This window comes from Solea senegalensis, linkage group LG1, assembly GCF_019176455.1.
Source record: "Solea senegalensis isolate Sse05_10M linkage group LG1, IFAPA_SoseM_1, whole genome shotgun sequence".
NCBI lineage: Eukaryota > Metazoa > Chordata > Actinopteri > Pleuronectiformes > Soleidae > Solea > Solea senegalensis.
This window is the reverse complement of record NC_058021.1, coordinates 17,006,387-17,019,640: the sequence shown is the minus strand read 5'-3', so window position 1 is coordinate 17,019,640 and position 13,254 is coordinate 17,006,387. Positions and strand designations below refer to the sequence as shown.

Here is a 13,254-nt window from a genome sequence, read left to right as displayed (position 1 = left end):
AATATCGTCACAAATATTATTATTGGTATTATGTTTTTTTTCACAAAACATTTGACATTTTTCCACTTCATCAGCCCCTTCTGACCAAACTAGACACATAGTTGTGCATGTGTTCAAGTCAACTATAGCAAGAACTAATGTTTATGTAGAGTATTAATAAGGCCTTAAAATGTGATTTAATTTTCTACTCCTTATGACGTATACAACATATTACATAACAATATACTCCTTAAGAGTACATTCAAAAATCAGTCAAACTGGAACAGGGCTGTTATAGTTAGCTAGCAGAATTAGCTGGTAAAGAGCTATTAAAAAGAAAGGAATCACATTAACGTCTTTTGAGCAACAAACACCTTGCCACAAATGCAAAGTATTTGGTATAAATTTAATTCAGAGGTTACCTGGCAGCGGCTCAAACTGAAACCACTAGCTACACCTCATGCTAGCCTACTAGCTTAACCCAATGTCAGGAAAAGTCATGATGGCAAAAGGGAGTGAAAACACATCAGTACACATCCTGCAACATCAGATAAACCAGTCATTCCCAACCCTGGTCCTGTGGGACCACTGTCCTAGATGTTTTAGATGTTGCCCTGCTCCAACACACCTGGTTCAAATGAATGGGTCGTTATCAGTCTTTTGTAGACCCCGCTAATCAGCTGACCATTTGAATCAGGTGTGTGGGTTGGGAAACACTGAGATTGACTAAGTATAAAGGCCAGGAACAGGTTGAACCCAAAAATAAAAAAACTCAATAGTAAAAACAAGTCTCAAGGTTAAACTCAAGGTAAACAATGGCAGAGGTAAAACATTAGTCAATAAGCATAAAGTTTGGCTAAATAAGATAGGAAATCGCTCAAGGAACATAATGCTGGAACACTTGCCTCTAAGGACAAAGACAAACTAGCAGAGAACACTAGGGAAGGGCAGGTATACATTAAGTGAGGGGAGAGAGACAATTAGACACAGGTGGAACACATTGGGGCGGGTGCAGGTAATCAAAGGAGTGGGAAACACAGGAGGGCAGGAAGTGAAGACACCTGAAAAGAGACAGTATGCACATTTTACAACAAAACAGGAAATGACAAAAATTAGCTAGTATAACAAAATAAGGGACATGACCTTAAATGTGGAACCTTTATTAGGCCGACAATACATATATGTACGTACAGTTCTACAAATGCTATTTCATGAATGTTTTTATGTAAGCAGTTCTATGGCAAATAAAACAACCCTGCTTGACTGTTGCCTAGCAACACAAACAATGAGTATATTCTGCATGCTACACAGGTTAGGTCCATGTCCTTGACTCATGCACATTTATTTTTATGTTTCCATTAACTGTGCAACCAGAGAAAAAAAGTTGCTTTGGTGGTTTGTATAAATGTGTCAAGTTAACAGCTTGATCTCACAGGTCACTGTTCCATTCTTGCTCTCAGTACATGGTCTCCAGTAACCTTTAATAGTTTTTTTTGTTGTTTGTTTAAAAAAAAAAAAAAAAAAAAAGTTCTTATGATCATGATGCACAAAAGTTGTCACGCTTACTTAAAGTATCTCACCGGTGCCCAACCACTGCCATGACCTCCGTCACTGATGTCACATAAACACACCGGTAAATTTGCGCAGAATTATCCTGTCCTTCTCCTGAAGAACATTCATAATTTAATTACTCATTCAAATGTGGATTTCTGGAAAAACATCTCTTTGGCGTACTTCATAAGGCTTAGATCACACAAAGAGAGGCAGAGAGAGAATCTGCCTGGCACCAAGGTTATTAAAGTTATCGCAAACTAACAAAATAACAAAAACTAAATTAAAAAAAAAAAAAAAATGTTTTGTTAACTAACAAAAATTGTAGCAAAAATTAGCATTGTTTTTGTCTTTGTAAATTAAGTTCATTCATAATCCTTTTGGGATCATATGAGGTGTGTTTATATTTTTGTCTGCCAGCAATTTTGAAAGGCTTTATTAGAGACAGCATTTTCATTCATAATAAAATGTTTTCAATTTGGTTTTGTTTATAATGCTGGACAAAAGTTAAACACAACATTTGTTATGTAGTTAATGGTGTTGAGTTGGTTCATCTGGTTCATCTATTTGAATCAAACCTGTCTTTTATTGGATTTTCCTCAGATTTAACTCTTATCTCTGAGACTCACAAACAATGTGATGTGTCTCAAGGTTATTTATTATTATTATTAGTAGTTATGTTGCTATGTTGCAACCTCACCAACATCGACCTCAGCACTGTTATGCACATGTTGCACTTCGGTCTACTTTCTTGTGGACTGTTATATTTGATTCCAACTAGTTGGGACTAACTGTTGTATAATGCCTTATATCTCCATATGTTTCCTCAATGAAGACTGTTTACCAACACATTTTAATCCTTTGTATTACATGGAAATTCATCCAAAAAAAGCATATAATCTCGAATTCACGCCGGTTCTTCCTCTCCATCCGCCTCACTCAGACACTAAGAGCTCCTGGCTTAATCTGGCCTAAGCTGGTGAGACGTGGTAAAGCACAGAGGAATCAGGACTGCATCCAGAGGGAACTTGTCCTAATCCCCTTCTGTCCTCTCTGTTGTAAACACTCTTTGTCACCGATGGGTCACTGATTCTTTTTTCCTCCCTTCCTCTCCCTCTCTCAGACACAATGTGTCTCGAATAGGACACACCGGGGAAAACACAGAGGAATGGAGTGAGGCGTGAGCAGATTTCCTATGATCTTAAACAGACGCGAGCCTCACGTGACAAGTGAGGCCTCATGGTCGGAGCATGCCAAGTGTTAGAGCGACGAGGCAGTGGGAGATCAGGCCCACGTCTGCTCTGCGGGGGATCAGACGCACCAGGGCCCTGATGTGGCAGCGGGTACGGGGACTGGCCTGGCCCTGTCGGCGTGGTACGGGTTACCCGGTGGACTACAATGACCCTGATCGAGAGGAACAGGAAATGGTGTGCCTTGAGGTTTGGATGTGTTATAAGTTTTTACATCTTCAGCATTGATACAACAGTCCTGTGTGTACCCATACACTCATAGAAAAAATGCTTAGAAAAAATATTCCAGGAGTGATTTGAGTCATGGCATGACTAATTACCAATTAGCTCATTACTGTCATGACTGTCATTAGGTGTTATACAGATAACAACATAGGTCTGCGTCTGAAATAGTTTAGAATTTATACGTTTGACAGTTTAATTAGACCCACGTATCTTTAAAAATAACAATTTTGGGTTATTGTTAAATATATAAAGTGAATGAAACACCCCACATTCTGCTGCTGCTATTGTTGTTGTTGTGGCCACTGCACTGTTCTTGTCTTTGTGACGCCTGCCAAACTTCTATTTAGGGAGGTACTTCCATCTGAGTGAGGCTTAAGAAGATCAAAAGAAATAGATGCTTTATCTTGAAAGAGTGTGATTGCCTGAGATTGTGGTATTTTGGGTTTGCCATCAAAATGATTGATGATCATTTTATGGACAATTGTTAAAAATAAAAAAATAAAAACTTCAAGGTGTTTCCAGGACTGAGATTGAAAACAAAATAAGACAGAGTCAGTTACATCAGTATACTGTGTATATCACAGCAACAACTAGAGTCCTTTGGCTTCTAATCAAACTATTTCATTTAAAAATATCACAAAATTCAGTAAGAATGACAAAAGTACCCATTAGTACTGCATTAGATACTGTATTTTGGAAAATGACAATATATCTCATTTGTTGAAAAGAGCTGTTATTGACAGTTTTTGGTCTCAGTTACATACATATGACAAGAAAACAATAATACAATACAATTTGGCAAATAACTCAGTCTCCTCCTTGGCTTGTCTCTGACATGTGTGATAGTGTGACAGTGTTTTACAGGGGCAGATTTAAATATTTGCTTATGGGAGCTCATCTTGTTCTAAAAATGTTCATCTTAAGATGAAGGTGTGTTATCTTCTCCATTGCGTATACCGCTTTTACTCTTTCCTGCCATTAAGGTATAGTAGGAGGGAGTGGTTTAAGCCACGGTAGGGTTATCATCTTCTTAGCTATTAATAATAGGACTTGTAATAAATACAGCTTCCTTTTTTTCCCATCTTTCCTTAGGGAGTGCTCCAAAGAGCCGTCAGTTAAGAAACACTTCTGCTACTGCAATGTTTGACTGATTATATGAATCAGATACAAAATTAATATTAGACTAATACTAAGGAATAAGGAATACTTTTGCCGACATGGCAGAGCACATATTTTGCACTATATTCATTTTGAGTGGATTTATTCGTTATTAGTCATATAATTCCTTTGCTCTATATTGTCAGCAGACTGAGAGTTCATTGTGCTTTATTTACTTAGCTACTAAACTTTGGACCATTTTTAATCCTTTATCAAGGACACATGGTGAGGAAATGACGTGGGACATGAGGATGCCACGACCCATCTTTGCACAAAATTGCAGTTCTTAATAATATTGTTCTCGAAGCACACTTATATATACTTTTATGTACCACTTCATCTTTCATATTGATGATCAATGACACAGTGGCAATGCTGTCAGTTCATTCTTTATGGGATGTGCCCATTTTCTACAGTTAAAATGCTTTAACCTGTCTTTTCTCTTTGAGAAAAAAAAAAAAAATCAAAGTAACCTTTATGGCCCAGCATTCACAGAGACAGAAATAATATAAATATCATATAAAAGACTATACTACTTACTACACGCCTCACACATCTTATGTAAGAAATGTTGTCAGTGTTGGCTGTGAATTAACATTATTCACTTCCTCAGTGACAAGAAATGTGATGGATAAATACTATACCAATCCCCCTTTTTACCCGCGTTACGTCTGCAGATTCCATTTATGATTACGTTGTTTGTGTTGAATGTACTTTTTATATCCCGCTGCAAATTGGATGTCGTATTTTGCGACAAAAACCCCCCCGAATTTGAAATATAATTACAACAAACGACAACAGCTCCGTGTGCAGCGTTAATGATGGCATTCAGGCAAGTAGGTGAGCTTCAGCAGATAATTGTTATGTTCCAACAGAATGAGGACACAAATGCAGACGCTGTGGCAGGATCACACTCAGGTGAACTCAGGACATGAATGATTCACTATGTTTCAGAATCAGCTTGCAGAAGACAAAAAGTTAGGAGGAAGGTAGAGTGGGTCATCAGTGGAGAAAGCAATGAAAACACTACAAAGGTGAAGGTATATCTAAATGAATAAATGACTAACAAACACCTATTGTGTTTTACTTAATTCAGTCTGACCTTTACTGTATACAGACCAACTTAATCAATCCTCTTACCTTCATTGTTGCCGTGATTGGACGACTCATCTTCACCTTCAAAATGCTTGCAGATGTCATTTATTATACAGTATCTGCTGCCTCGTGTATATTGAGATCCAGTCATGTGTGGTGTATTTCATCCTACTCAGCACTTGCCGTTGATTTGAATCCCCCTCAATCACACCAAAAGGATTTTATTCATCCTGTCGTGCAACTCTGCCGTCCCACTCTCCCCCGGTGTGACCTTGTGTGTTCAGACTCCTCCACTTGACAAAAGTCGATGTGCTCATCAAATTCAAATAATAATAAAAAAAAATCACACCACACGTCTCTCTGGGGGTGATAAAGCAATTAATCTGAAAAGGATGGAAGTCTAGTTTCTGTCCCCCCTGACAAGATAAAAATGCCTAAGCAGTGAGTGTGGGGTCTGTGCACAAACACTTCACCACTCGGTCTTGTATTACAGGTGATTATATCATGATTGTATTACAGACACATTTTTTTTGTCACACTACGCATTACAATGTGGGAGGAATTGATTCCCGTGTTATCAGAGATCATCTCAACGACAATATGAGCCGGAGCGGCTGCAGCACAAATATGCCAGGATATAATTAGGGAAAAGTACAATAATGTTGTAGCAGACTTTTTGCAGAATAGGAGGCTGTTGAGTTCAGAGTGCCATCTGGTGTTTATATAATGCAAGACATTATGTGCACCCAAACAGGAAATGGTTAATTTATTGTGGCACATAGAGGAATGCTTGTGTGATTTTCTTGTGCTTGATTCTGTATAAAATAGCAGTTACTCGAGCACTGTGTGATTCTCATGCAAGTATGTGAAAAACCCCCAAAAGGTCATAACAAAGAGATAATCTTACCAGTAAGGACACGAATCTCAGAACATCCACGTGATAACGGATAAAGTCTGTTAGTGCTAATCTTTGTTTCATGTGTAAATAAGACATCATGTTAGTGCTGTAACTCAAGCCACCTACAGATGGCAGCGCTGTCCTCTGTATCATCACTAGTGTCAGGCCTGCTCTGTTTGAGGAGCCTAACAATTATCTGTGAAGGAGTTTCACTAAAAAAAAAAGAATAAAATAAACACTGCAATGGTAGTATCACAGAGAAAACTGTTTAGACTTGATTTTAATTTTCAGTTTGAATGAAAACCAGTTGTAATTGTAAAGTTTTACACGTGAAACAGTGACATGTGTCATGCATTACTGCATGTGCAATACTGCAATCTCAATTAAGTGCAATATTACTTTACTCAATGTGCATTTCACTCATGGTAACATACTTTCCTTGTTATCCATTAAGCAATTCTTCAATTACACTATGCTCTATTATATTTGTAATCCATTGTCTGTTACTCACTTATGTTTATATTCCTTTATTCAGTGGTTGGAACAAGTGATGACAAAATCATTCCCTTTGGAATAAAGGAAGTTCTTCTGATTCCGAATCTTACTACTCAGGTTTCGGCAGATCTATGATAAAAAAGGCTGAGGGTAGTTATAAAAGAAAAGAGTGCGCATGTGTCCAATCAGTAAATAAGATGAACAAATATTTAATAGAAATATTTAATAGAAAAAAGACACAGGGAAGAGAGGAAATGCGAGGGCAAAAACCAGAGACTAAATTAAGAAAATAGTGAATAAATAAATAGTAGTACTGTACACAACATTTAACAAATTAAGCTATCTAAAAAGGGTATTCTCTAACGCATGAGATAAAATTGACTAAAATATAAGAATTGGATACATAAACAAAATAAAAATTTGATTAAGAGTCAGAAAGTACAAGCTAAAAATGTATTTATTTCCTGTGTAGCGACCAAAAAAGTCCCAGAAAATGAAATAGAGACCATTTAGCATATGATGCAGATGTTCAGGTCTCATTTGCAAAAGCGATACACATTTCAATGTGACTCTATAAGTTAAATAAAATGACATGTCGACCATCTATGATTTATGGGGTTGAGAGTTTTTCATTTGTTTTTTCTTGATGGATAAAGTGTGTGTGTGTGTGTGTGTGTGTGTACATGAGAAGACTGGACTCCACAAATTACATAACCCTGGCTGTCAGAGTCATTCTGACTCTCCTTCACTCTCATGTGTGAGCTGCTCTGCTGCTGCTGCTGGCTGTTTTCAGCACCACAGACAGCGACTTTGTCTTATTTTTGAGTTTCGTGAATAGAAGAGAGAGAGAGAGAGAGAGAGATGTTAAAGGTGTTTGAGGCTGAAAATGCTTCGATTTAAACGAGGTTCCGATCGTGAAGTGTCACGCAGCATTCCAGTCGCCCCCCCTTTGCCCACAGACTCGTGCGTATTCGAGGTAAACCTGTGCTTTACTGTCGGGGGTTTACACTCTTTCACCGAGCTACTACGAGTTGGAGGCAGGACGCATGCGTACTGACTTGAAGCAGCCGGTCGGGAGAAACAAGCCTTATGTGCCATCGGATGTAATCAAGGCAAAGAATTACCTCTTCTCGCTGTGCATACATGGTGAAATTGTAAGTATTCTGTCGTTATTGTGCGACGTTGTACGGGAAATTTGCAACACTGCTGCGTCTTCGGTCGTTTCCCGGGATTTTAAAATGGCATGTCACTCTCTTGCTGTAACAGTGGGGCTTTTTTTTAACAGATGTAGGCAGTGTCTTTTCGGTGGTTGTCCGGGGCGATGAAGCTCTACGGTTCTTCGTGGTGACACTTTCCATTGATGTGATGCGAGTTGCAAATGCAATTTTGTTTGAAATAATGCAGAAACAAATCCAATCAAATCAAAATCAAATCCGCTTGCCGCTTGCTGTTTGGGATTAAAATAAAAAAATAAATTAAATTTAAATTAAAAAGAAAAACGGGGAGAATTTCGGTTTGTGTGTTGTTACCATGATTTAGCATTTGAATGGATACGACCCCACCATTTCATCGTCTATAGCTGTTGAGTCGAGCCGTAGCGTGCTGCAATTGTACCCGCTTTGAAGTACCCGACACCTAACGCGTAAAATATGCCATTTGGCACGACGCACCAAATCTGCAGCTGAGGCTGCAGCTCCGAACATGAGAGGGGAAACCCGCGCGCGCGGATCCATTTTAGAAATGACCAAAATGGTTTTGTATTCACTGAAAGACTGTGATAGAGCGATGCTGCGGTTATAGATTTGCAAGCTGCGCCTTCAGCCACCCCACTCCCTCACCTCCACCAAATCTTATGGCATTTCTCTTTTACTATTTTTCATTAAAGCACCGTTTCCTCGTGTCTGGCAGTAACCAGGTGATGCCATGAGTTGCAAGTGACAGTTTAGTTACATAAATGATGTGACAGGATTTGTCAGCGTCTGACCCGGGGATGACACATTTGTTAAAATCAGACAAGAAGAAGAAGTCATTCTGTGAGCTTAGTGATTTACATATAGGCCTAAACCTTCATGGGGATTCTGTGGAATACGCTTGAGAAATGTAGCCACAATTAACAGTCATTTCTCGTGAGGGACGGTGCCTGCAGGTGACAAATATTTACATTATTTTGCAAGTGCGTTTAATATGTCACTCCACATTGGCTCCAGTGAGCTTTGCAAATCCTCTAATGCTCTGATTTTACTCTCACGGATGGGATATTACACATTTTTGGATCATGGATACTGAACCAGTGATCTAAATCCCACCATTTTGCGTGTATAACTCAAGGTGTACAAGGTGTCATAGCACCAGTTATAGAATAGAATGATGGAATGATTTGGTAGCAGATTGTTGCTCTATACTGTCCCACTGAATAGAGCAGCATTCTTTTGCAGTGTGACCTCTGGACATGTGAGGAACACGCTCTGTCCAGACACTTTACTTCCTGCACAGACAGAACAGACAGCTGTCAAGTGACGAGTAGGATTCAAATGAATTTAAAGATTCAGCCAAATGTGGTGAATGTGATGCTGTAGAGACTGTCAGGATTTCACACTGCCATTACACCCAGTTGTTGTCTTTACTGGCTCTGTTGCACTGGCACGGTGGCACTGGTTTGTTTCTTGCAAATGCCCCTGAAGCTAAAGATACTGTGTTTGTGTACAAGACACTCACCCTGACACCAGAATGTTAAATGCAGTGGCTCCCTTTGCTCTGTCCGTAGCCCATGGGATCAGAGCGGATGGAGATGCGAAAGAGGCAGATGTCGGTGCAGCAGGAGTCGGCAGCGGGGGGGACTGCACCGGCCCAGCAGGGCCAGCCGGACCAGGCCAACCCACGGGCCTCAAATGCTTGTTGCTTCTGCTGGTGTTGCTGCTGTAGCTGTTCTTGGTAGGTATTCTTCACTTGAGTCTCTGCAGCCGTCTAATATTCTTGTCACTTTTGCCTGTGATCAGCCGTTAGATTTAATGTCATGATGAAAGAGAAATAACATAGCAAACTGATTCTGATATTGTATATTTGTATTATACTTGCTTTGAAAGTGAGAAATCTCAGGTGTTTGTTTTACAATATCTGCAGTTCGATAAGCGCATGGTGGGTAACATCTAGACAAATTCAAGTTTTTTTCTCAGAATTAGACTATCAGGTCCCAGTATCTCTCAATACACAGAAGCCCACTGCTGTCTCTCACCCCCCTCTTTCTCTCCCCCACCTCTCCTCTGCCCCCCCATTTTTTTCTTTCACCCCAATCGGTCGAGGCAGATAGCTGCACATCTTTGAGTCTGGTTCTGTCTCATTGTCTGAATTGTTGAGTTTCTCTGCTCTCGATGATGTTGTCTATGTACAGTGCCTTGAAATAATTTATGTTGTGATTCGGCACTAATGAAATAGAATTTTTACAGAAAGTTGTAAGATACAAACACACAGCTTAATAAAGACTGGCAAGCGGCAACAATAAGCTATACATTTGGAAACACATGTGTCTACTATGTCTACATGTCATGTCTATAAACCTTAAACGTTCTTCTTATTATTATTGTTACTATAATAATAATATTGTTATTATAATATTATTATTAACAATAATAATATTATTATTATTATTATTATTATTATTAATAATAATATTAATAATAATAATAATAATAATAATAATAATAATAATAATAATAATAACAATAATGATAATAATAATAACAATAATGATAAATAATCTGCTGATTGCCGTAAAATTTAATCTTTACATTTTAAAGGCTGAAAACAATCAAATATGATTACATGATTATTGATCACTGGCTAAATCAACTAATCAGTTAATTAGTTATTAGTTAGTATCTTTTTATGTTGCCTTGCCATTTAATGACACATAGAAGGCAATTTGTATCCCTTCATTAATAATGCATGTGAAGAAATTTGAAGTTTAGCATAATGTTTGTTTAAGTGAGACATTTTAAATTCTACAGCCTTGGTTCTCAAACTGTGGTATGTGCACCACCAGTGGTACGTGAGCTTCCTCTGGTGGTACCTGGAGGAAAATCAGAAATACTGTTCTACTGTATATACCAGAGTATGACAATGAAACAAATGCCAGTGTGTGAAGTACATGTGAGGAAGGGGAGGATGATAAAAGAGTAAATTATCTGATCAATAATAAATCTGCCTCCTGGGAAAAGTACTTTGCTTGACCTATTTACACCACTGTATTTTAACGTTGGTGATAATGGTGTTCCTCAGGTGGTTCTTGGTATACGTTTGAGAACCACTGGGCTAGAGAATAAGATTGAAGCCACAGTGCTTATGGTTGCATCTCATCATCAGGAATGAAGACCGCGATGACCGGAACCGAAAGGCTTCTTATGACATCAAGGAAGGGACCTCAGACTGTGAAGACTGGTCAGTTCATTTCTCAGCAATCGTCAAACGACACAGTTTGACAAACAATGCAGTCGATAACTCCCATGTTGTCCCCCCTTCTTTGCAGCCCCAAGCCCACGTTGGATGAGGTGCGCATGTGGGGGCAGTCGTTTGACAAGCTGATGTGTTGCCCGGCAGGAAGAAACTCCTTCAGACAATTTCTCCGCACCGAGTTCAGCGAGGAGAACATGCTCTTCTGGTTAGCCTGCGAGGAGCTAAGCAAAGAGACCAATAAGAGTGCGATAGAGGAAAAGGCCCGCGTCATCTACGAGGACTACATCTCCATTCTCTCACCGAAAGAGGTTGGACAGCTTACTTTCATTGTGATAATACAACTGTGTTTGGTGAAAATTCATTCATTATGTCTCAGAAATGTTCACGTTATTCTCTTTTATTTTAAAGGAATAGTTTGCCATTTTAAGGATATTTGCCAAATCATCTTCCAGAGATGAGATCAGAATCACTTAGACCAAAGTCTGTGAACGTTCTACAGAATATTAATGTTAATACACTGTGTTAAACTTCCTGTTCCAAAAACGTTCTAGCAATGTTCACCTGCTTTGTTCCCCACCAAAGTCTCCTCCTAATGCACTGCCACACACACACATACTGGTTTATATGCTTCAGTGGGGAACAACGTCCATCGCTGTTGATCAGTGTTTCTACATATTTTAAATGAAAACGCTCTGGTATCAAACCGCTTGTTCAACAAACATGTAGAGAGGTTACAAAGACATCTCCACTAGCTAGCAAACCAAAGGCAGTAGCAGGTGCAGTTAAGGCCCATTTATACTACATTTTATCTGTTTTACATCATCCACATCGTCTTTTGAGTTGGTACGGACGTTTGCGCAGTACTTCCTCTCGAGGACAGTGTCGAGTTCCAAGTTGCAGGCATCAACAAACATTATGACCGAGCTATTTTATTTTGCCTGATCAAAAATGGACTGAAACGCAACCGAGTCAGTCATTGTAAGCAGAAGCTCCTCTGCTCGGAGCACAATGACGGACGAAATGAACACAGAGTGCGGGTGAAAGGCTCCGTCTTCATCTTTTCTCATACGTTTTATATCGAGTACCAATATCGCCAACGTTAATCTACAGTGTTGTAAATAGGACGAGCAACGTCAGCTACACAGACCTCTTCCTCACATATACTTCACACTCATAGTGAAATTAGATTAAGATTGGGGCAAGAGAATAGGTGACTTAAATTTATTATAATTCTTTTGTTATTCGTTCCGTTTTCTAAGCACTCCGGTCAAAATTCCTAAGCGCCACTCCAATCATATACCTTGGTATATACAGGAGAACAGTATCTCTGATTTTCACACAAGATTCCTCTGGTAACACAGTTTGTTTTGCCTTTTCTCACCAGTTAACAGGTAAACCGCTGATAAAGCTCACTGACTATGCACCAGTGTTTCCCAACCCTGGTCCTCAGGGAACACTGTATCAGGTGTGTCTACAGGGCTTTGTAGACACACCTGATTTAAATGGTCAGCTCGTTATCAGGCAGCTGACCATTTGAATCAGGTGTGTTGGAGCAGGGCAACATCTAAAACATGCAGGGCAAACACTGGACTATGGCACCCGTGTGTCATTGAACCGCATTTTAAAACACGCCTCAAAAGGTTTTTTTCACATGTTCTCAGCCACTATTGTCTAACATAATATAATGTGTAAAAAGGAAAAAGGCAACACTTGCTTTATGGGCACTGTATATAATAAAATATTATGTTAAATGCTTTTCTTTCTGTCCCCCCCCCCCTTGCTCCCCCAACCTCCTTCCCTCTCAGGTGAGCCTTGACTCCCGCGTGCGCGAGGCCATCAATAGGAACATGCTGGAACCCACCTTGCACACGTTCGATGACGCCCAGCTGCAGATCTACACACTAATGCAAAGAGACTCGTATCCTCGCTACATGAACTCCGCGGCCTACAAAAACCTGCTCAACACTCTGTCAGAGCAGTCACCTGAATCTTAGGGTGGTGATGACCTGTGATCTTTTAACTCACCTTTAACTTTACCCCTCTCATTCCCCCTCCCCTTTAGAAAAATGTTACTTTGTATGTTCAGTGTAGGATTACATGAACCGGGCCTCGGGCCTCGGGCCTGGCCCCTCCCAGGGATCTGTTCTGTTGTGT

General features: G+C 39.5%; 1 protein-coding gene across 3 annotated transcripts; it reads left to right on the top strand.

Annotated features, from left to right (window-relative positions):
* Window positions 1-2,569: 2,569 nt before the first annotated feature.
* On the top strand, window positions 2,570-13,151 carry rgs20 (regulator of G protein signaling 20). Of its 3 annotated transcripts, none has more exons than XM_044036080.1 (5): window positions 2,570-2,957; window positions 9,416-9,582; window positions 11,011-11,085; window positions 11,174-11,408; window positions 12,906-13,151. In XM_044036080.1, the coding sequence occupies exons 1-5, from the start codon at window positions 2,781-2,783 to the stop codon at window positions 13,092-13,094; spliced, it is 843 nt and encodes a 280-aa protein (XP_043892015.1). In that variant the 5' UTR covers window positions 2,570-2,780; the 3' UTR covers window positions 13,095-13,151. The 3 variants fall into 3 exon arrangements, with proteins under 3 accessions (XP_043892015.1, XP_043892008.1, XP_043892021.1); XM_044036073.1 differs by having other exon boundaries at window positions 2,570-2,969; XM_044036086.1 differs by lacking the exon at window positions 2,570-2,957 and adding an exon at window positions 7,504-7,805.
* Window positions 13,152-13,254: the final 103 nt, after the last annotated feature.

Excerpts from the sequence above, each read along its gene's own strand:
- rgs20 (XM_044036073.1), top strand. The coding sequence starts at position 2,781 with ATGCCAAGTGTTAGAGCGACGAGGCAGTGGGAGATCAGGCCCACGTCT. Across the intron at positions 11,086-11,173 it reads ACCTCAGACTGTGAAGACTG|CCCCAAGCCCACGTTGGATG; the intron begins GTCAGTTCATTT and ends CCTTCTTTGCAG. Across the intron at positions 11,409-12,905 it reads CCATTCTCTCACCGAAAGAG|GTGAGCCTTGACTCCCGCGT; the intron begins GTTGGACAGCTT and ends CTTCCCTCTCAG.